At 40.3% G+C, this 24,020-nt stretch overlaps 1 protein-coding gene across 4 annotated transcripts in view; it reads left to right on the top strand.

The window, feature by feature from the left end:
- ARHGEF26 (Rho guanine nucleotide exchange factor 26) overlaps window positions 1-23,104 on the top strand; it is a 142,551-nt gene extending 119,447 nt beyond the window's left edge. The window contains exons 12-15 of one of the 4 annotated variants that reach the window (XM_025375553.1): window positions 5,809-6,018; window positions 18,473-18,540; window positions 19,783-19,887; window positions 20,639-23,104. In XM_025375553.1, the coding sequence (XP_025231338.1) occupies window positions 5,809-6,018; window positions 18,473-18,540; window positions 19,783-19,887; window positions 20,639-20,781 (526 nt within the window). In that variant the 3' untranslated portion in view covers window positions 20,782-23,104. The remainder of the gene's footprint in view (window positions 1-5,808; window positions 6,019-18,472; window positions 18,541-19,782; window positions 19,888-20,638) is intronic. The other 3 variants (XM_025375554.1, XM_025375556.1, XM_025375555.1) reach the window with 3 other exon arrangements.
- Window positions 23,105-24,020: the final 916 nt, after the last annotated feature.

Below are 24,020 nucleotides of genomic sequence, written 5' to 3'. Positions count from 1 at the left end.
ATGTTTCCCCAAATGTCCCAGTATTATTTATTGATTAACTCATTAATTTTTTAGAGATTTGAAATGTCACCTCTGTATCCCCAGACATGTCTGTGTCAACTCGTGAACCCACTATTCTGCTTCACAATCCATCAGTCAACTCATGCCCTTGTCCCAGTCTTTGAATTTCTGCAGCTTTACAGTATGTTTTGATACATCATAAGGCTAGTTTATTCTTTTTTTTTTTTTTTCCAGTCTTTCTGGATATTTCTGCATGTTTATTTTTTCTGTGTTTTACAGTCAGCTCAACTATTTCCCACTCCCCACCATCTCTCAAAAAACTCTTGCTTGTGTTTTCACTGGGTTGTGTTTAAATTATATATTAACTGAGGAAGAATTGATATCTTGATAATATCAAGCTTTTCTATTTATTACTTTGAGCCTTCTTCTAAAATTGTTTAAGGTTATCCACATATAGAAGAAACCTGTTAAGTTTAATCCTAAATATATTATGTGTTTTGTGGCAATCATAAATAAAATGACATCATTTTATATTCTAACTGGGTGTTACTCATATATAGAAAAGCCATTTTTTTTTTAACACCTAATTGCTTTACTGAATTCACTGTCACTTGATAGTATATTTTCAGTCAATGGTGTTGTCTGCAAAGAGTTAGTTGTTAGAGGGCAGAAAAGACATTCCATTATCAGGTAGTCACTTCAGTTGCATCCTTAAGCAGCCACAGACACCTAGAGTGATGATAGCCATCACTCTATGTATTTTTGATTAAATTCTTGATTTTTACTTTTACTTGTAAAATGGTTCAACCTTGCAGAAAATTATCAAACATGAATATACCTATCATCCATATTTAACAGATACTTTTTGCCATATTAATGTCAGATCCCTCCTTTTAAACAAAAAAACTATATAAAACACTTGAGATTACCCAAAGTCCTTCCACCCTCAGCCTTTCTTCCTCCTCTTCCCCAGGGCACCTACTCTGCTGAAGTTGGCGTCTCTTATTCCTGTGCTAACTACTGCATATACATATATGTAGCTTTGGTATTTTAAAAATGTATGCAAGTTGTAGGCAAATTTTTAAATGTTTTCCTGATTTTAAAGTAATAAATATATGCTCAGTCTGAAAACTCTAACCTTTATAGAAATTATGGGACAGAAACTTAAAGGGCTTCATAATAATCTCCTTAAGAAAGCCAGTGTTTACAATAAGGTGTATCATTTTTCTGCCTTTGATGTTGCGTTGTGTATAGTAGAACCAAACACTGTCTGACTTGCTTAACAAAGAATGCCCTCCAGAGAAAAAAACAATTAGAATATGTGTTTACCATCATATCCTGTTATCTGCTAGTAGTTCTTTATGTTGTTAAAAACAAGCAAAGAAAGAAATCTCAACAAAGGTTACTAGGACCTTAAGTGGATTTCAACAGAGAAACTCATCACTGTTTACACTCCAAGCAACAGACTTCTATAGATTTGATTCAGTTGAAGCACCTGATAGGAGCTGCTGCTTGCACAAAGCAGACACCTTGATGAGCAGCTGGTAAACTTGGAGCACATATAAGACAATCAAAGGAAGTCTCCGTATAAACTTCTCCATGCAAGGAAAGATGGTTTTTCCATTTGCCCTTTTCTGAGCACTTTAACTTCCTCATTATATGTTCCAAATTGTTTCAGAGACTATGTAAACCATATGTTTGTGAAGTGATAGAGACAAACATGGGGAAGTCTGATTAGCATCAGCTTCCCTCAGGAAGGGGGTTTCTTTCCCAACCCTGTTTAGCCTGCTCCATACTTATTGGACATGGGATAAGTAAGCAGGGATGGGAAATGGGCTTTAAACAGCTGCACCTGGCTGTAGAGTTTCCACTCCTCTTTCTACTGAAGCACATGTTTTAATAGTTACTCTCTATTAAGAAGAGAGATAGTAGGTGCTGGCTGACAGTAAGAGAATGAATTTCATTCAGTGTTTCAGTATTCATTCAAACCTTCATGAGATCAAGTGTGTGAATGCGTATGTGCGTGTGTGAGAACACTCAAGAGCTAGCAAGCAAGAGTGAGCTGCTTTTCAGTTTTTGTTCTTTTTTTTTCAGTCCTTTTTTTCTTTCAGTTTTTGTCTCACTGGGTTTGAATTAGGTAGCCAACAAGGATAAATAATCTATTTACTTCACTACTATTAAATGGAATCATTTCTTTTAATATTAGATTCCCTAGGAGAGCAGTAAAGAAGGTATAAACACCTACATTATTTATTACATAATGCAGAAGTTTACTAGCCTAGACGAAATAATGATGTTGGATATTGGATGATAGTAAATCACTTTAAAAACAAACAAAAAGGCCAACATGTTTCCTGCATTTTATTTTGGACCCGGAAGTCCAGTGGGCCAAGTTCCTTGTTCAGGCATATTCAATGGCACACCTGTGCAGATGTGTGGAAATAAATAATTGAGGTGAAATCATATAGCTATGATTAGGGCAGCCACAGTTTATCATTCAAACCGGACATTTGAGAGGACTACAGGCATAGTCTGAGCCCAGCAGCCATCCTGGGTCTTAATCAGTGGCATTGTAGTTGTCATTGCTTGAGAGAACAATTAATAAACATTTTTAAAAAGTATCTACTTGTGTCTTTATCTCCCAAAGACAAAAAAATAAAGCATTGATGACTCTGAAAATTGAAAGAGAAAAAAGCTGGCTGGGTGTGGTGAATCGGGCCTGTAATCCCAGTACTTTGGGAGGCCGATTACTTGAGATCAGGAGTTCCAGACCAGCATGGCCAACATGGTGAAACCCTGTCTCTACTAAAAATACAAAAATAGCCAGGCATGGTGGTGCATGCCTGTAATCTCAGCTACACAGGAGGCTGAGGCAGGAGAATCACTTAAACCCGGGAGGCGGAGATTGCAGTGAGCTGAGAGTGCACCACTGCATTCCAGCCTGGGCGACAGAGCGAGATTCCGTCATTCTCTCTCTCTCTCTCTCACACACACACACACACACACACACACACACACACACACACACACACTTAACTGGTTTATTCGTATTATATTCATTTTCTGTGAACGCTTGGTCTTGAATTCTATTGGGATGACTTGATAGGTGAAACCACTTTATGTTGACAACTTTTTAGAATTTGAGTCATCTCAAATGATGACTTTATAGCATATCCATTTCTTTGGCTTTCATTTCTTGGGAAATACCTACGATACCTATGCACATGTCATTGTTTAGAGCCTTACCCCACGTTCACAATATTAGGTTGCTTCCATTTATCTTTGTGAAGCAGAATTGTGTTTAAGCAGAAACAGGTGCCTTTGACTAACAGGTTGTGTTTTTTAACTTGTAAATTGGACCAAAAGAGTAATCAAAAGGGTCAGAGAGAAAATAGTAACAAGGAAGCCTCAGTTCATCCTCTTTTTCTCTTTGTTTTGATGCTGTTGTTGTTGAGGTTTTGTTATGTTTTATCCTGGTTTTTGGTTTTTATCTTGAGTCCTATGCTGTTAAATGCATGTCTGATATAGTATCTATACAACATGATAAACTTGTTCTATGCTGCTAAAAATTGACTGCTTTGTTTCTAGTAAACATAGTCTTTTAAAAAATAACCATATTTGTTTGTAAAGCGTGTTATTCACCTTCCTCTTTTTCTAAACATCATGTCTACTTTGATAAGTCTCATTTTGGATGTGAGAAATATTTGACATATCCAGGTGTGGGTGTGCTGGTCTGTAGGCAGTCTCAGGAGAGCGTTGGAGATAATCGTGCTGCACAATCTTTTAATTAATACAGATTACTATCTTGGGAACAATTAGGCTTGATCAGAAGGCAATATTTTGCTTTTATAGATAACTGCATTTGCTGTTTTTTGAGGGGAGAATCTATCAAACTAAATTTTAGAAAAAAATATGAAGTTTTTCAAGCAGCATTACAAGGGAGTGGTTGACAGGTAGATGTCCATTCTGAGGAAAATAAATTCTAAGAAATCTTGAGCAAAGTGACCTGTTCTGAAATTCCTAGTGTACTTGACTTTGCACAAGGATTTTTCTTTTCTCTAAGCTCCCCGGACATCATTCATTTGCATTTATTATTAAATAAGGCAATTATTCGATATTCCTGCGTATATTAGAATTTATTGCATATTCATCCACTTTTGTGACAATTATTTATTGAGCACTCTCATGTTCACCCACAAGGGTGTGGGTGCAGAATAGAGGAAAAGCTGTGTGTAACTAGGTTCGGGATTTGCCAGGCAAGTACAGTCAAGGAGATGAACATGTATGCAAGACGTGATTTAACTAGGTCAAGAAATCCAAGCTAGGTAATTTAATATGCATGAACAAGAGGACATGAGGGAATTAAGGACAGGGGGAAAAGTTGTAGAGTCAATGGGTTGTAAGAACTGGTAGGTTAAATAATGGTTGGTGTTGAGGATTAGAGGAGAAGAGTTGGAAAGAAAGGCTGTGCTGGTTAGAGAGAGGTACGTTTGACACTGCGATTACAGAGAGGTTGTAGTTGATGGTAATGACAAGGACTAAGGTGTAACCATGGATTTGTGGCTGAAGTAGGGCAGAAAACAAGATCATTGAAGGAGAGTAAAGTCAGGGAATTGAGGGTACGGGGTAGTGGAAAGATCCTTTACAGGAGAGTTCAAGAAAGAAGTAGTGTTAGGGACTTGATGTAAATGACCGAGAGAGAGAGAGGGAGAGAGAGAGAGAGAGAAGTATTATTGGAGAGAGACAGAGAGCCAGCAGTGAAACTCAAGGGAGAGGATCGGGAATGATCCAGGGGTCTATAATGACTGTGGTTATGAGTTAGAGACTGATGGCATGAGCTTCAAAGCTGATGATGTTTCAGGAGGAGGAAGCGATCATTGTCTAGAAGCAAGAATAAAAAGCAAGCAGGCAGAGGGCTCTCAGGAGATGCCTTGTTCTCTAGGGAGAGACATGTTTCTTTTAAAGCAAGAACGTGAAGGGAGGGTTCAGAGATGAGGCCAAGTATTTAGAAGACTTTACTAGATTCCCTAAATGAAGGAATTGCATTCCCAGAGGGTACAGTGGAAGGGGTTCAGGAACCAGCTGAGGAGTGGAAAAAGTTGGGGCCAGACTGGGCATGTTCACAGTGCGATGGGAATGGGAGTGCAGGAGAAAGAAGGATATTGGAGGTCCTGAGCCTAATCAGGAGTAGAGGGCATAATGAGATTAGTCCTGGTGGTTTCTGAAACAGGTGGTGAGGCTCTGAGTGTGGGACAGAAGGATGGGTTGGGTGTCTTGCCAGAAGCAAGCAGACCTCTGGGGCTCTTCTCTCCAATGCATGGTCATTTGGAGATGGGGAGTTTGGGGGGTGAGGTCTTGTTTCCCAGACCATGAGTAGATTTGGGGCTCCTCCTTCATTCTACAAATAGAGATGTGGAAGCTGGGGAGGTATACCTGCTGGAGCATTACTAAGATGCATGCAAGGATGCAAGGACCACTTATTATAACAGTTCCAGGATGAGGTCAAATGAAACCTAGAGGGTTTCATTTTTTTTTTTTTTTTTTCGTATTGCTTTTATACTCGAGATGCAATTTAGTATGTTACATACATAAAAATAGTAATTAGGTTTAATTGGAGGGGGTTACATTGATTCATAATCAGTAGATAGAATTTGAATTCCAATTCATAGTTTAAAATAAGTCATTCTCTCCCTCTCCTTCCTGCTGCCCACTCCTTGCTGTTTCCACCAAAATGTGCCTTGAAAACTGACAACGTCACAGTCTCATCTGGCTGAATAATTGACATGTTCTTTTCCCTTTCCTTTATAGTGAAGAAAGTTATAACGTCAATGATTATTCCTTAAGAGATCAGCTCTTGGTGGAATCTTGTGACAATGAAGAGCTTAATTCTTCTCCAGGGAAGAACAGTTCCACAGTGCTCTATTCAAGACAGAGCTCTGCCAGTCACCTCTTTACTCTGACAGTCCTTAGTAACCATGCGAATGAGAAAGTGGAAATGCTGCTAGGAGCTGAGACGCAGTAAGTATATGTGGGGAAAGGATCGGAATATCTGATGGTATCTCCCTGACCTGATTTCCTTTGGTTTACAGACTCCCTAAAAACAGCAGCTACTATTCATGTTTTTGTTGAGCACCTACTGTTCGCTAAGCGCTACGACTGGGTGCTTTTTACAGATGTTCTTCTTTTCATTGTAATCGTCTTATAGAAGATGGATGTTGTTATTTTTGTCCCTATAAGTCCTGATAGATGCACTGTGCTTTAGGTGTTTTTATTTTTATAGAGTGGTTTAAAAATCATTTTACTTTTTTTATTGACAAAGAATATGATACACTATCCTTAGGGAATATGACTCAACTGGTAGTTTGAGTCTAGGCCATAAGCCCTCTTAGGTAATGGAATTGAGGTCGTTTCTCAGTCACCTACCTTCAACCAGAGAGCAGAAAGCCCAATGATTTCTGTCAAAAGAGCTACCCAGTTTATGGAAATATACTGATAAATCCTCTTTCTAATCCAGAGCTTATGCAAGACCAAAACAGGCATCCTGTTTGTGCCTGCAGTTTCGCCAGCAGTTAGTGTGCAGTTAGTTCTTGCATTGGATGAGTGGCAGTGAGGGTTAACTTTCAAGTTCACCTTCGTGATTTTTTGGTGGTGATTTTAAAGCTAACTGACCAATTTATTTGTTTAGAAACTGGAAACTTACTCTTGCAATAATCATCATGGGCAGATGTTATATTGGGTCAGAGAGTGGAGCAGTGGAGGGAAAGGAGAAGTTCCCTAATTCAGAGAATTCTGAATCCTGTCAGATTCCTGCCTCCCACTCCATGTCTGCCAAAGTTCCCAAATGATGTGGTTCAAATGGATCGGCATCTAATGAGTAACAACCCTAAAACTGTAGCAAGATCTTAGAGAAAGTGATCCCAAAGAGGTATCTTCGCCTTAAGACAGATTTTATCAGTGTTCCTAGATGATTAAAGAAAATATTAAAGAAAAATTATTCAAGGACACTTGCTAAAGCACAGTAAGGCTGGCTTTATTCAAGATCATCTTAATAGGTGGAAGGACCATTGCAGCAAGGTCTCCAATGGGGGAGACAGATTGGGCTCAACTTCGAATCCAGCATGGGCCAGTGGGAATTTACAGCCATGGAGCAGGATGGAGGTCAGTGGATGGAAACTCACTAAGAGGAAATATCAGGGATAAGGGCAATTCTGGCTAAACTAACCAAACAGGATTCTTGCTGAAGACAGGCCAGGGTAATTAGACATCATAACCTCTGGGATGATGGAGAATAATGAATCTGATTATCAGATATTGAGGATGGAGTAGGGGATATTCTTGCCAAGCTGACTTAGTAGGGTTCTTTGCTGAAACTGGATTTTATGAAGAAGTGTACAGATGAGCCTAGGAGAAGGTACACAAATCTAACTAAAGTTTGGCCAAGCAAAGAATCTTTGTCAAGAGACATAAGAAAAATGTGAAAATTACAAGGCATCCGCATAAAATGTCAAGTTATTTCATATCTTTTGGCACTAGAAGTAACATTTCACAGGCTGGAGAAAAACAAGGACAGGTTGGTGAAAGCTATAGAATATTCCAAATGAACTGGAGAGTTCACCGAGGTAATGAAAAAAGCAATGTATTTCATCAGGCTACAGCTAACCGTAGATAGTGATTCCTCTGATGGATCTGGGCAAAGTCTTCTGGAAAAGATTCACCATCGTAAATGTCATTAAAAACATTCATAATTCATGGGAGGAGATCAGCATGTCAACATGAACAGGAGTCGGGAAAAGTTGATTGCAACTCTCATGGATGACTTATGAGGGGTTCAAGACTTCAGTGGAGGAAGCAACTGCAGATGCAATGGAAACAGTGAGAGAACTAGATTTAGAAATGGAGACTGAAGATGCAACTGAATTGCTGCAATCTCATAATACAACTTGAACAAATGAGGAGTTGCTTCTTCAGGATGAGCAAAGAAAGTGAAGTTGCTGTGAGCATTGTTGAAATGACAACAGAGGATTTAGAATATTGTGTAAACTGAATTGATAAAGCAGTAGCAAAGTTTGAGAGGATTGACTCCAATTTTGCAAGAAGTTCTACAGAGGATAAAATACTATCAAACAGCATTGCATGCTATACAGAAATCTTTCATGAGTGAAAGAGTCAATTGATGCAACAAATTTCATTGTGGTCTTAATTTAAGAAATGGCCACAGCCACACAAACCTTCAGCAACAATCACCCTGGTTAGCAACCATAAAAAAAAAAAAAAAAGGAAAGGAACTTCATCTTCATGTGTTTGTTTACAAAACAAACAAATGCCTTTCTCTGAGGTCTCAGAGTTCTTCCCCTAAAGGTGCTGGAAAGCGCTGATGGCATTCCAAGCTTGCAGCTCTGGGGAGGTGAGCTTGGGTGGGCGTGTGCTTGCTTGTCTGTGAGGTAACCAGCAAGTGACATACCCAAGACCAAGGCCAAGGGGAGGCATTACTTGAATTCCAAAAGTGGTTTAAACCCCTTCGCCAGTGAGGACAAACCTAGACTTCCTTTGTCTGGGGAAACTTTTCCTCAAAACGGAATTTTTAGTATGCCTGTGCTTTCGATTTTATATGACTTTAAGGATGAGAACGACTTAAACACTTTGGAAATTAGTACTTTTCCAGTGTTCTAGAGAATTCTCAGAAACTAGTGACTTCCCTTTCCCCATATAGTTAGTAATGGTGAAAGTGTTGCTGGTTTTGCCTTGTGTTTTCCTTTTCTTTCAGTTTACAAGGCTTGTTTGTTCTTTATTCAGACTTTGCCAACATCTCAACAGAGATTTTCCTGACTGTCTCATTCATAATTTATGTAATCTCCACCACTCGTTTCTGAGATGAGTCCAAGAGAGTAGGAGGTGAACTGACACGTCCAGCTTATTTTCACGCCAAGGCTAAATCCTTTCCTGGGACATTCTGTAGCATTTGTTCCATCCTTTTGCCTTTTAATCTTGCCAAAGACTGAATGGTTGTTCGTTTCCTCAGACATGTTCTCAGAATATTTAGTCATGTCACTTGGAAACCCATGGGTCTGACTCATATTTGTAGTTCTTTAATTAATAGCAAGAGGACATTCCAGAAGGGGCATGGGACAGAGGTCTCCTTGGGTACAGAAGGAGTGACTGTCTCATTCTCTTTGCTCTCCCTGCCCCCACCCTCAATTACAGTTGAGAAGTAAATAAATGGACATGCTTTTAAGACATAAAATAGTATTGGTGTTGAAAAATATATTTAACAACTAAAGACTCACTTTCTTTTTTTTTAAAAAAAAAAGACTATTAAAAAACCTGGCAAATTGTTACATGCCATGTTTGCAAATATGCAGGTTAGCTCTGGATACCTAGTTTTGAGCAGTTAGAGCTTTGACGTGCATAGAATGTGTTCCAAAATTTGTGAAATGCATCAGTAAGTATATATTGTTTAGGTTTTCTTTCTTTTATGTCTTTTTGGTTAATATGGTTCATTGGCAATCTAGCTGAAGAAACAAGGTTTTCACCACCGCTCTAGCCTTAAGTAATTGAAGAACTTCAGACCAGTCAGGTATATCTTTTCACTACTTACTCTTTGACCTGAAACATAATGAATTTTACACCTAAATATTTATCTTCTTTGAAAACCTGTTGTCACTAAAGGCCACCAGAGGATATACCACATGTAAAATCAGCAGTAGGAGGGGTGCAGCTGTTTGGCACAAGGACAATTTGACTTCAGAAGACAATGAAATTGTGGAAGAAAAATCAATGGCTTTGATTACATAAAGAATGCAGAAATGCTCACCGAAAGGAGATAAGGCAAATAGTGAGCATCTGGGATGTGCCAGGCACTGAGCCAGCTATAGAGCATGGTGAAGGGACCCATGGGTGTTTCTAGAGGAGGATAGAATTTTGAGCTGAAGAAAGCATATAGGTAAGGTGATCAGACATCTTGGTTTTCCCAGAATCAGTGGTTCAAGTTTAGGTCTGTTGTCCTGGTGAAATTATGAATGATTCTCTTTTTGACTCTCAAAAGGTCCTTGTTTACACAATGAAATATATGATGACCCTAATTATGTATAATAGTATATAAAATAAAATATTATCAATAACAAATTATAAATATATACACATATTTATAATTATATACATGGTCCAGCTCCCTCATTTTCTTCCCCCATGTGAAGTGAGACTCACAAAGGCCATACAGGAAGTGAGTTACTGCCAAAGCTGGAACTAGAATTTGGCCTTCCTGACAGTCTAGCACTCTTCTAGTAACAAATTTTAATCTTTTTATGGAGAAGCTGCCAACCAGTAGGCTGTTCCACCCCCACTTCGCTGCTCAGTTTGGCTTGTTCTGGATTTGGAAGGAAAACTCCAGGAAGTCAGTTGCCATTAACTGTGAGAAACTACTAAAATATATAATTTTTTAAGTCCAAAGACTATTATTTTTTATTTTATTAAGATAGAGTTTCACTCTGTCACTGGGGCTGGAGTGCAGTGGCATGATCTCAGCTCACGGCAACCTCCCCCTCACGAGTTCAAGTGATTCTCCTGCCTCAGCCTCCCAAAGAGCTGAGATTATAGGTGCTTATCACCACGCTTGGCTAATTTTTTTATTGTTAGTAGAGACGGGGTTCACCGTGTTGGCTAGGCTGGTCTCAAACTCCTGACCTCAATTGATCAGCCCGCCTCAGCTTCCAAACGTGCTGGGATTACAGGCATGAGCCACTGTGCCCGGCCAAAATGCATAGGCTTTAAAAAGGAAAAAGGTTGTGGAAACCTAGATGTTAAATTTAGGGTATCGTATGGGTTGGAATATTTTATAATAAAATGCAAAATAGATATTGCATCCCCAAAATTATTTTCCATGTTAAAATTCCTTTTTTGTTCCTTTGCCTGTGTTTTTCATACTTCCTGGAGTGCCCTCTTCAGGCCTCCTCAGGTGGCCAGGTAGCTCCTCTTAGGGCCCATGTCAAGCCTTTCCTCAGCTGAGGAACCTCTCAGTACCGCACACTGCAGTCTCATCCGGAGAATGCCCAGTGCTCACTGTGTGTGACACTCTTGTCAGTTCACTTTCCCCTCATGTTTTCTGTCTCACCCACCCTCCAGTGTATGACTCCAAACTCCCAGCCTACTCCTACATCCTTCCTTCCCTTTACAGAACTTCTCAAGAGAGTGGCCTTCGTTTCTCCGGATTAATTAATTCGGTGGATTTTTGTCAGGCACCTACTTCCCGTCAAGTGCTATTCTCAGTGCTGGGATGTAGCAGTGAAGCATACAGAGATCAGATCTCTGCTCTTAGGCTTATATCCAAGTGAAGAACCGATCCCCTTGGGCTTCCTGCTTTTAGGAAGAGTGACTGGATGGATGGAAGCTTTTGCCAGTCTGCGTGGGCAAATGGCCTGCAATGAACTGGGATGTTGGGAAAGCATTTCTTCTTGATCCAGTTAAAAATATAGGATCATTTCAGGTAGTGGTAAGTACCTAAAGCCGGTGATGTGATCTGGAGTGAGTGCTAATTGGGGGGTGGTAGGGATATGTACTCTAACTTAGGTGGTGCAGAAAAACTTCTCTTAAGAGGTGATATTTGAGCCTTGAGTGAAAAGGAGTAGTCAACCCTTAGGAAAATGCAGAGTCAGAATGTTTCACCCAAAGAGAACAGCAAGTGCAAAACCTCTAAGGAAATGAGTTTAGTGTTCTCAAACTTGGCCTGAACCTGGAGAATGTGGCTGGAGCAGAATAAACCAGGGAGAGGGTGGTGGTCAGTGGGCAGCAAAGGTCAGTTCGTGTAAGAGCAGAGCTACTCCAGTGCTGTCCGTGGGCCATCAGTCCTCAGGTAGTTACCAGCCTGGTATGTAGGAAGCAGTTTGACATTTCTGAGGCATCAAAACTTGTGATGATTTTAACAATTGATTTTTATTGTATTTCTAAAAACGCTTGGTCCGCAATGGATTCAAGGAGAGGAGACTGGTTCTCTACCAGAGGTATTTTGAGAAGTACTGATTTAGAGCCACGTAAGTCATAGCAGGAAGTTTCAGGAACAGCAGGGGCCCTGGGGTGAGGGACAGAAGTTTCAGTGGGGCAAACAATGAGAACCCTAACCCTAATCCTGTTGCAGTAGTCGAGGGAGTCCCAATGTTGGCTTGGTCCATGATATATAAGAGGAGATAGAAAAGTTGTATTTTGGAGACAAAAACAACAGGACCAACCGATGGATTGGATGAGTTGAGGTGGCAGTAAGTGGAAGAGAGGAATCGATGATACTAAGATTTTTGGCGTGAGCTGCTAGCACCATATGTTGAATTGTTTCTTAATCAACCTTGGCGTGGCTTCTTCCTCTGGCACCCTGTTGAGGCCTCTCCATCAGATTAACAGGCTTCCTAGTTTCACACTCAGCAGTTCAATCTTCCTCTTTTTTTACCTCTCGTATTTAGTTTTATTGACCATCCAGCTCTTTCACGCTAACCCTTTTTTTGAGATTATGTTTTTCTCAGCCTCTTATCTGTGCTCTTAGTTTGCCTCTCACACCTATGGCCATTCCTCTTCTCTGTCTCTTCAAAAATGCAGCCTGTCCAAAACCAAACATCAACACTGCCCGTGGCTTTCCCCGACACACACATTTCTGTAAATGGTACCATTGACACTGTTTTGTGTTATCCAGTCTGGAGACTTGGTGCTGTTTTTGATGCTTCTGTGTCAGAACAGATCCATCATCTGCCAGTTCTTCCTGTGTAAAAGTCTATTTCATCTTTCCACATCTTTCCATTCCACTGCCTCCTTCCTAGGTCAACCAGATCACTTTTGAACTACCCCGGTGACCTCCTAGCCATTCTCCTCTCCCATCAATACAGTACTGTTTTATCACCAATCCCTCAGCTCAGCTCTAATCTTGTCCTTTCCTTGCTTTGTACATAGCGAGTGGGTTCCCTGTAAATATTTTTGGGATTGATCCGTAAATATTATAACTAGCTTTTCTCTATCCAAGACAAAGTAGAAGAGTAACCCGGTGTGGAGAAAAACTGCTTCCTATCTGTCTCTATGTACTGCCCTTGTTGTTACTGCTGGAGCAAGTTTTTCCCAAATTTTACTTGTTTTTCAATGTTTGCTATTAAGGATTCAGTCAGTGTTTTTTGGGATGTACATCTAAGTCATGTATACTGTGTTATATCTGTTTGTCCATGACAGGCCCTAAGTCATGGTATTGTTAATGAGACAATAGTCTGCGAAAAATACAAAAGCCTACCCTTTATAAAAGGACAAAAGAAGAATGTTTTACCACTGTCATTTCTTTTTCCCTCTGGGTCTTTCAAGAGGAATGTGGGAGCCAGAGAGCCCCCTTTGTCTGCCTTCATTAAAATGAAGCACAGACAGCTGCAGCTGGCACACACAACAGGCTGTGGCAAGTGGAATCCTTGGCTTCCTGCATTTGCAGTAAAATTTAGATGTCATTTGGGTGTAGTGTATACCGTCATGAAACATCTAGGACATGTTCAGTGATGAACATAAACTTTCTTCACTCATTATATGACAGTTATAGGATATGATGACCTTAGCCCATAATCAAATATCCTTCTCAAAATTTCTCCCTCACAGAGCTAGAAGCATAATGAATGTGGTCGGTGCTGTCAACCATCCAGACACCAATTCCTGGGCCTCCTGATAAAGGGGCATTGTTTGCAGGGAGTCTTTGAGCTTTTCCTGCTTCTGTTAATGATTTAATTAACAACAGGAAATACATGGAATGGAATAAAATTGTAAATAGTATCTCTGACATGTTATATACTTCATCCTTTTAGAAAAATCACAACATAAAGACAGTACACATGGAAACATTGTGTTTGTTGCAGGATACAGCATTTTTTCCTTGTCAAATCTAATTTCTAAGTCCAATCGTAATCTTACATTTATCTAGTGCCTGTCAAAGGATCTGATCTTATGTAATCCTCATCACCAACCCCAACAGGACAGGAGGTCTTTTATCAACAAGGAAACATTATTGACCCGCTTCAGGTTAACTGAAGGATTCTGGGCCAGATTTTTTAGGTCTGAACTAACGTAATATGATAAACAAGAAATAATTGATTTAACTATATAGCATGTGACAAAAATCAGAATTTTAGAACTCTTAATTAGTGAGCTAGGGATATTATTTTGCTTCAGTTGGATTTTTTTAAATTTGGCAAATTGAGCTGATAATCTAGTTTTTTAAGGCATTTTTAATGACTTTTTTTCACGCTGTGGGCTTTCTTTCATGGATCAGTTTTCTGAACTAATCTGGTTGAATTGAATGTGCAAGGGAATGAACAAAAACACTATCTTCACAATCCTATTCTTTACAAAGGTTCGAAGGACTTTTTTCAAAGGCCATGGATATAGAAAATTCAAAAGGAACCAAAGGTAAATGTGTAGGCTGTGAGAAGAAACACAAAAGGTAACTGGTCAAATGCCATTTTGGGAGGGATAAGAGGAAGGTTAAAGAGCAACTGAGGGTTCTTTTTTTCTATTGAGAAATCAGGAAAACCCTGTTAAGTGATGGAGTCCTCAGCCTGTGTTCTGTTCTGTGCAGCCTCACCCGCAGCCCTGCCTCTGTGATTTCAAAGCCTGCTTCCTACTTTCTCAGTATGTATCTGTCTTTTGTAGCTGATGCCTGGTATTCCATCAGAAGTGAGACTTTGCTGTATCTTTGACCTTCATGCAATTAACTTTAAACCTGCTGTGCATAATTAATTATATGAGAGAGAGAACAAGGTACTACCACAGCTGATAGAAAACTGTAGAAACATCATTTCATGCCATGCATGGAGATTGAGGTTATGAAAGGACTGCATTTATAGATATTTAAGTTAAAAGAGTCTCTTCTCAATTTAGTCTTCTCTCTCTGCCTAGGTCAAACGTTTTGGTAGAGTGTTCCATTTCAGCACACTGCATGCTGTATTGGGTTTTGTTGAGTGTTTTCTGCTCTGTGTGTTCCTTCATATTGAGGGCGGTGAAAAGCAAGGGAGTCCAGTGTATTCACTCTGCACCCCCTACCCAGCTCAGGGCCTGTGCAAAGTGAATATGGGTGGAGGAAGGAGTGGTCAGGTGAGTCTTGAAAGTTGATATGCTGCAGATGGGCTTCAGTGCAGCATTGCTTACTCTGTCACTTTGGGCAAAGGGAAAAGTCTGTGAACTGGCTGTGTGGTAGATTGTGAATTCATCTCGATTGTTTTGCATCAATATGTCCCTGGAGAAAATAGATGTCTGTGAGTGAGCCCTAGACTTCAGAGCTAAATTTAATAGTAGGTAAGTCTATGCCCTGGTTTTTCCTGTCCCTAAAATCCATCTTACAACAGCTTAGTTCCTGCTTTAGAGATGTAGTGCTCTCTGCTTCATAGCTGGGGGAGCTTTTTTTTTTTTTTTTTTTTTTTTTTTCTGAGACAGAGTTTCGCTCTTGTCACCCAGGCTGGAGTATAATGGCGCACTCTCGGCTCACCGCAACTTCCGCCTCCCAGGTTCAAGCAATTCTCTTGCCTCAGCCTCCTGAGTAGCTGGGATTACAGGCATGCACCACCACGCCCAACTAATTTTGTATTTTTAGCAGAGATGGGGTTTCTCCATGTTGGTCAGGCTGGTCTTGAACTCCCGACCTCAGGTGATCCGCCCACTTCAGCCTCCCAGAGTGCTGGGATTACAAGCTTGAGCCGCAGTGCCTGGTCTCTTGGCAGGCTTTTGGAAGCCCCAGGGAAAGTCCTGTGGATTTGACAGCATCTGAGACGGGGGTGAGACTGACTCAACTGAAGCAGTTTCAAGAAGCTGCTCCTTTCAGTGATAGCAACAATGAGTGTCTTGTTGTATCCTCTGGAGTCCCTGCGAGGGGCGGCCATGTCTCAGAGATGCTATTAGCATCCAGGCAGCATGCCACAGAAGTGAAAGATTTCATCTGGACTTCTGGAAACTGGCAGCAGGGCAAAGCCACTGCTGATCCTGGCCACTCAGTGCCAGAGACGGTGTCTGTGTACAGGAAGATCTGCCTCACTGGCTCTAAGTTGCTCTAAATTGCTCCGGAAGACAGCAGTATAGGCTGTGTATAACTAACTTGTTTGGGTATGGCATAGAGAGACACAAATGGATCATTTTCTATTTCTCTTGGTGAGCAACTCTTCCTTTCATAAGGTATTTTGTTTTCGATTGGCTTTGTACTTTGGAAATTCCACTTGAGCCTGTATAAAAAATGATCTTATTCCCAATAAAGACATGATAGCAAAGATATAAGTGTTTGCCTGGGAATTATTTTACATGAAGTTGTGCTTTGTTTATTTCTTATAGAACTATGGTACAGCCCTTTGTCTTGTATTAGAGAGAGAGGTTTTAAAAGCAAGACAGGAGCCTTGGCTTCTATATAAATTGTGCATATTACTACTTGACACACTATCTTGACCAAGGCCTAGCCTCATCTTAATCTTTGAACATGCCTGTCTTTCAAGATCCCACAGTTTCTGCCCTTCCTGCCTTCCATCATTATTTTGTAAACACTTGCTACGTAACAGCACGTCTTTGATTTCCGACTGCCTGGGTTAGGTGTTTAACATACCAGACTTGCTTTGTCCTCTGAAAAAATAGAAATAATTTTGGTACTGTTTTCTTTTCAAGATTGTTATAAAAATTAGGTTAGATGATACTTGGAATTGTTTAGTACCATACCTGAAACATACGTGCTTCAGAATATTATTTAGAACAAGGCCCAGTTCCTGCCATTTTGGAGTTTATAGCCTGGTAAGAGAAGCAGATGAGTCAGTAAATGATTGGGCTCAATATGTGATGAGTTATATAATTCATTCATTAGCAGACGTATACTGAGCCCCTGGTATGTGGCGGGCAGTGTTGTAGAGATAATGCAGTGAACCAAATGGATAAGCTGCCTGCTTTTATGAGGCTTACTGTTGACCAGCAGTATAATAGAATTGTCCAGAGAGGTGCCCTGGAAACAGGATTATCAGACTGGGATGGGGATGGAAGGATTGATTTATGTATCAGAGGAGCCCCCGCTGGAGGAAGTGAGCCTTGTGTTTTCAACACTGAGTGGATATATGTTGAGCCAAAGGAGCCCAATACAAAAGCATGTATACTAAAGGATTTCATTTGCAAAAAGTACGAAAGAAGCATGGTAATAGAAATTCCATGGTAATGAAAAACAGAAGAGCAGTTACCTTTGGACAGAGGTTGTTGATTGGAAAGAGTCAGAATGGAAATGCCTGGCGCATCTATGTCTTGGTAAGTAAACACAGAGCTGTACTCGCTTATGATTAACTCAGTTTATGTTACGTATGTTAAGAAATTTTAATGGCAATAATGAATGGGCTTATCTAGGTAAAAACAGAGGGAAGGAATAGGAAAGGCTGGGGCAAGGGTGCTGTGTTCCAGTGCGGTAAGTCATCCTCTCTGCTGGGTTGGAAGGATGCACATGGGGATGAAGGTGGGGTGACAGCGACAAGCGTCTGTAGATTCAGGCTGCTATGAGAGAAGAGACTTTTTTCCCCCAGGTGTTGGTCATGAAGCATTTTTTCTTAAGAATGTAGAGTGGCACAGTAGAAACTGACTTTGGTTTGAATTGCTTGCCTCTGAACTTCTGTCTGATCTTAGCATCCTTCAGATGGGCTTTTGGGAGGATTACGTGGAATAGTGGATGTCGAGTGCAGTGTCTGACGTGTACCTGTGTTTAATAAATACATAACAGAGTTAAAAGTATGTGTGTGGTGGGGGCAGTATTTAATTAATTGTAATTTTAATACTTGTTCAAAATAAAAAACTAGGGTGACTTCAATATGTAGAAAAATGCTTGCTTATCTGAAACTTTTGATCCTTCAGTTGAATAATGATTTTTATGTAATTATAGCTTAATATTATATTAAAAGTATTGATCATTTTTCCTGTACTCATTAAACCATTGTAAGCATTTGGGAACAGTGTAAAAATAGCCAAAGAATTTCTCTTTCAGTCAGGCTCATATTTGGCAAAAGTTGTATGAGGGATGAGACAACTAAGTATGTCAAGTCTCTCATCTTTTCTGAAAGGTTTGAGTGTGTGGGAAGGGAAGTGAGAAGGAAGCAGAGAAATTAGTAGGATTTTTAAAAAATGAAATTAATGCTTTTGAAACATTAAACATCAAATTATAGGTATGATAAATACCTTTTGGGGTTATAATGTGTTAGTGTAATCAGCTCCTTACTAACTTTTAAACTGTCACAGGAGAAGTTCCTTTTAATCAATAATGAGCCAAGTTCATTCAGACTCTTGACAATGATTACTAGTCTCCGACTTATTTTAGACTTTCCAGATTATCTCTTTTAAGCTCTCACCCTGTTTTACCATACCTCTCTGGAGAATCTCTCGTTTTCTGGGAATGGCTTTGCATTGACTGCCTAGAACACACTCCATTCTGTGTTTTTACACCTTGAATCTCAGTTGGATCTGTCCTCTGTTTTAGGAGCGAGCGAGCCCGCTGGATAACTGCCCTGGGACACAGCAGCGGGAAGCCGCCTGCAGACCGAACCTGTAAGTTCTCTCAAGGGGAAGTCCACTTGGGAACATGGACGGGCTCTGCCCCCTGCTGGACGCTGGGTTGCTAATGAGTTACACTCAATACTCAGGCCTAAGTTTCTTCCAAGGCTTCCTTCCTTCTGCTTTACACCAGAAGTGTGTGGTCCTTGTTTTGGAAGTCAGTGGGTCTGAAGTCAAATCCGAGGTGCATTTCTTTGTTGTGTTAACATGGCAAATCATTGCTTAGCATTACAGAGCCTATTTAACACCATCTGCAAGTCAGTTACACCATTATATACAACATGGGGTTATTGTGAAGATTAAGTTAAATAATCTATGTTAAAAGCCCTACTTGAACTATAAAGCTCTTAAATTTTTAGCTGTTATCAATGGGCAATAGTTGATAATGTTTAAGCCTTCTCCATACTGACAGTCTGGATTTAAGCTGGAAAGTATTTTTAATCTAAAAGAAAATTACTTAACAATTCTTTTCGACCTTCTAAGAAAGTGTGTTTCATTATTTAGAGAATTAGAAACTGGTGCAGTAAAGGGTGGTGGTGTGTGCCTATTAGCTTCCTAACTGATGCTGTGGTTCCTTAGATTGTTACAGTTGCAAGGTCAAATCCACAGAATTAGGACAAAACGTCACTATCTTGGAACACTCAAAAATTATAGCTTTAAGCTTAGATTAAAAGCCAAAATGACTGGTTTGAAAGTTCCCTAAAATCAAGCTTTGTATGAAAAAGCAAATTAAGAAGTCACATGTCAGCATTTGTGAGGAGCTCTAACATGTCTTCTCAGCTTTTGGTTGGAGCTCATTTTATTTCTAAACTTTTTTGTGGAAGCTTTCATGTGCTGCTGTTCAGATGGGGAGACACTCTGATGGGAGCCAGGAGAACTGTGTCTGTTGCAGATTTTGCATGGCCTTGGCACATCAGCAAATCTTTCATGCCTCAGTTTCCCTAATGCAAAATGGCTGTTTTCTTCTCCATTGTGTGACATGACTAATGGCTCCTGATCAACCTGTTATTGAGGGGATTCATGCATCATAAAAGGCCTCGCAAATCTGAGCTTCTAAAATTTTAAAGCATATAGCCAAGCAAGGGAGCTGCTAGAAAAGACGTTCTGCTTTTTGTTAGAAGCCCAACTTGTTTCTCTCAATGCTGGGCCTGAATTGCAGAGAAAAATGAGTAAGTGTACTCATTAGATTGCACGTTTTTTCTCTGCTACTGAAACTATGCCCTCTTTCTGCCGCAGCACTGACGCAGGTGGAAATCGTTAGGTCATTTACTGCCAAGCAGCCAGATGAACTCTCCCTGCAGGTGGCTGACGTCGTCCTCATCTATCAACGTGTCAGCGATGGTGAGTGGGAGCATTCTTATTGGGCACTCGTGGTCCAGGATGCAGAGTGCTATAGACCCGAGGAGTGTCATTTTGTCATCATTGCCCATATTCCAAATCTTGACATGTTAATGTTTGAGATCGCATACATGTACTGTCTTCTCATCTCTAAGGCTAATTTTGCTGCTTCTCTGTTCTTACTCCTTTCCTCTTCCGCAAGACTTTATTTCCTAAATCAGAGGCATAAAGATGACTTGGAGAAGTGTTTTGGGGACTTTGAAACATTTGTCTCTTCCCTTATGTGCTTTCCCTTCAGCTTTCTCATGTGCACCTGCCTCAGCTATCTACACTCCACGATTGATCTAATTTGGTTTTGAATGTAGATGCAGTCATATGGTTTGTTATTCAAAAGGAAACCATGAGGTTTTTTTTTTTTTTCCCCAGTCCCCCAGTGACCTAGTTCTCATATCCAAATATTCATCCTTTCAAAAATATTGTTCTTCCTGCTATCCTTACCCAAAGCCTCTCCTTTCCTAGCTCAGCCCAGGTTCAAATACTCCCAGCCTTCTCACTTAATAAGGGCCTCTGCTCATGTCCTTTCCCTGCCATGTCATTCATTCCGCCTTGAAACCTGTCCCTGTCCCACTTTCTCTTCTCACCATAGCATCTAGCCTGGGGAGGGATGCTGCCTCTCAGCTTTTTCATATCCTCCTTGGAGCCTGGCACACTCCAAATACTTGTTGTTTGATGTGGACTCTGTTCTTTTTGACAGGCTGGTATGAGGGGGAACGACTGCGAGATGGAGAAAGAGGCTGGTTTCCTATGGAATGTGCCAAGGAGATAACGTGTCAAGCTACAATTGATAAGAATGTGGAGAGAATGGGACGCTTGCTAGGACTGGAGACCAACGTGTAGTCTCTCAGATCGTCTTTTGTTACTGCAAGATTTGCACGACACTTACCGGGCTGATTGATTCTGGGCTAGTTTTATTGTTAATTTTATCACAGCCTATTTAATTAAAAGAATGAAAACACTTGCCTTTAAGCTTGCCAGGTTGTTCTGCTCTCTCATGAGAAGAACTTGGATACAGTGAGTTTGCACAGCTCAGTTTTTACCTAACCACACACCTGCAGACCTCCTGAGGTACACAGACTAGCTGAGCAGTTCACTTCAGGGATCAGGTCATCTCTGCTCCTCCTGGTTTCACCATGTTCTGGCAATAAAAAGCACATATTATATCCTGGTTTTCTCCGTCCTTGCTTTACTAAGGTTACTGTCTCTCTTTAAACATCCTTGTATGGTTCTCCCCGTATTAGCAAGATTTTATATCTGTAAAGAATGTCCAGTTTTGTAAATATTTCCCTGCTTTTTTTTTTTTTTTTTCTTTTTTTACATCTGATTCTAATGCTTTGTTAACTTCAAAAGGAACTGGTAGAGTTCAGAAGATGAGCTGTTCTGTTTTTCTAAACCTCTTCCCAGGAAAGGGACATTGACACTTGAATTTTTGTCACCTTTTTCCTCACTAGAAGGAAAGTAGAAAGCCTCACTTTAGGATTTTTTTTTAAAAAATCCATCTCACCCCATATTAGTCTTAAATAAGTATAGACTAATTAACCTAAGCTACCTTTAACAATGTAGAATTTAGATGGTTTCACATATGTGAGAAAATCCTGAATATAGGACAGGGGTCCTGCTTTTTTTCCCCCACCTCTGCCACCCAGGCTAGAGTGCAGTGGTGTGATCTTGGCCCACTGCAACCTCTGCTTCCTGGGTTCAAGTGATTCTCCTGCCTCAGCCTCCCAAGTAGCTGGGATTGTAAGAGTATGCCACCACGCCCAGCTAATTTTTGTATTTTTAGTAGAGACAGGGTTTCACCATGTGGGCCAGGATGGTCCCTAACTCCTGCCCTCAAGTGATCCACCCGCCTTGGCCTCCCAAAGTGCTCGGATTACAGGCGTGAGCCACTGTGCCCAACCCACTTTCTTAAAAAAAAAAAAAAAAAATCCTTCCCGAATGAGCTGATAAAAAACTGACGTGAGGCTGCTTTGCCTTCAATAATACCTGGTTTTCAGCTTTTCCAACTCGTTTCCAAATAGAAATTAGCTGGAACACACTATAGTACAAGGAAGGGAAAATTAGGCCTTAAAAGATACCAAGAAGTCAGCATGGTACCCAGTTGAAACCTTTTGACCTTAGTGAGAATTCATTCTATTTGCACTAAAAGCCTTAACTTGCAGTATCCAGAGTCGCTCTTAACTGTTGAGTTTCTGTAGAACTTTGTCCACTAGTGCAGAGAGAGAAAGGTTATTTTAATAGTCGGTTTCATGGAGATGATGAAGAATGGGAGACTAAGATTGGGGAAATGATTTTCACTGGCAGCTATATATTCCCTATTTTCTTTAACAAAGGGATAAAACTTGGCAAAGTATACATTATTGGAGGACTCAAATCTGTATGTGACATGTCCCAGCTACTGTCTGCTAACTAGTTATCCAAATTGTAAAGCTACAGAAACCCAGTTGAGGGGTAAGTGTGCCTGACTCTCACAGCCTGCACCCTGCCACCTCGGCAATGAGCCAGTGTGGGGCACTGGGGACTTCTAACCCTTGAATTGCTCTTTTTGACCTGTGCATACATTCTAATTGTAAAATTTTAGACTGTGAGTACCTTGAGATCTGAGCAACTGTGTTAGTGAAATAACAGCAACGGGCCACAGTGAAAGATGTGTTGGGGTTTTCAAAACAAGAATTCCGTCTCCTCTTTCATAATGTCACAGACATTTTAAAGGAGAGGCTAACAAGTTGTAATATAATCTCATGTTTTATTTAGGAAGGAAGGTAAACTTGTGCTTGCATGGGGATCATTTTGTATTATTTTTGCTAATACCCAGTTGAAGCTAAAAAGCAATTATATGAATCCTGTGAGTTAATTTATAAGAATGTTAAACAGCTTTGGAAATACATGCATCTTATGAATCATAGCCTTATTTAGCAAGATCAATGCTGTGTATTAAAGTGTTGTTTTATGGCAAGTATTTAACACATTCAGTGTTTGATTTCAGCTGTGAATTGTCTTAACACAGTTTTTACAAACCTAGTTGTTTCTATGAACACCTGCTCTGAATTGTACATTGACTTCATTACTAAAGAACAAAAATGTTCATTTTTGTCCCAGTAAATTGAGACTGCTTGTATACTTTCAGAAAAATGTGAATTTATAAAGATTTTGTAGATACTTGTCCTTTTGTGCTGATGTGATTTATTTTACTCTAGGTTGTTTTCAGTTAAGTATACAGTTTCCTGGATTTTTGGCCAAGTCAGAGCTCTATTTAAAAGGTATCTGTAGCTAACATTTCAGGGGACTAAGGTTTTCTCTTTGGGTGCGTGCTGGCATCAGCTGCCCTAGAAGACCAGAACATTTTTAAGAGATGGGTCATGCTGTTTCTTCTCGTAGTTGGCATAAACCTGCAGGACTAAATCGCTTATCTTACATAGTGCACAGTTCCCTGATCCCCTGGAGCATATCCTACCATTCATTTGGTCACCTCGTATCTGAACCTTTGTGTTTGTGAAATTCTGCCACCTTGTGAGCCTTGGTAGAAGTGAAAAAATGACCTCTTTGACATTAGTTTTTTATTGCTGCATAACAACAAATGACCACACACTTAGTGGCCTAAAACAATACCCATTTAATATCTCACAGTTCTGTGGGCAGAAGTCTAGAATAGCATGGGTGGGTTCTCTGCTTAAGAATTTCACAAGGCTGTAAGTGTTGGCTGGCTGCTTTCTCATCTGGAGCTTGGTGTCTTCTTTCAAGCTCATTTCTGTTATTGGCAGGATTTACGTCCTTGCTGTTGCTGAGCTGAGGTCCTTGTTTGCTTGCTGGCTGACAGCTAGGGGCTGCTCACAGCTTCTAGACGACCTTCATATCCTCACCACAGGCTCCTTCTATCTTCAAGGCAGCAGTGGCATGTTAACTCCTTTTCTCACTTGGAATCTGTTTGACTCCCTCTTAGGCTACCAGTGGGAGAAAACTACTCTGCTTTTAAATAACTTACATAATTAGGTTAGACTCATAACTGCCTTATGACTAACTCAAAATCAAATGATTTGGGGCCTTAATTACATCTGCTAAATTCCTTTGCCACGCAATAT

This window comes from Theropithecus gelada, chromosome 2 (assembly GCF_003255815.1).
Source record: "Theropithecus gelada isolate Dixy chromosome 2, Tgel_1.0, whole genome shotgun sequence".
Classification (NCBI taxonomy): Eukaryota; Metazoa; Chordata; class Mammalia; order Primates; family Cercopithecidae; genus Theropithecus; species Theropithecus gelada.
The sequence above is the reverse complement of the archived record's forward strand: the minus strand, read 5'-3'. Positions and strand labels throughout refer to the sequence as shown.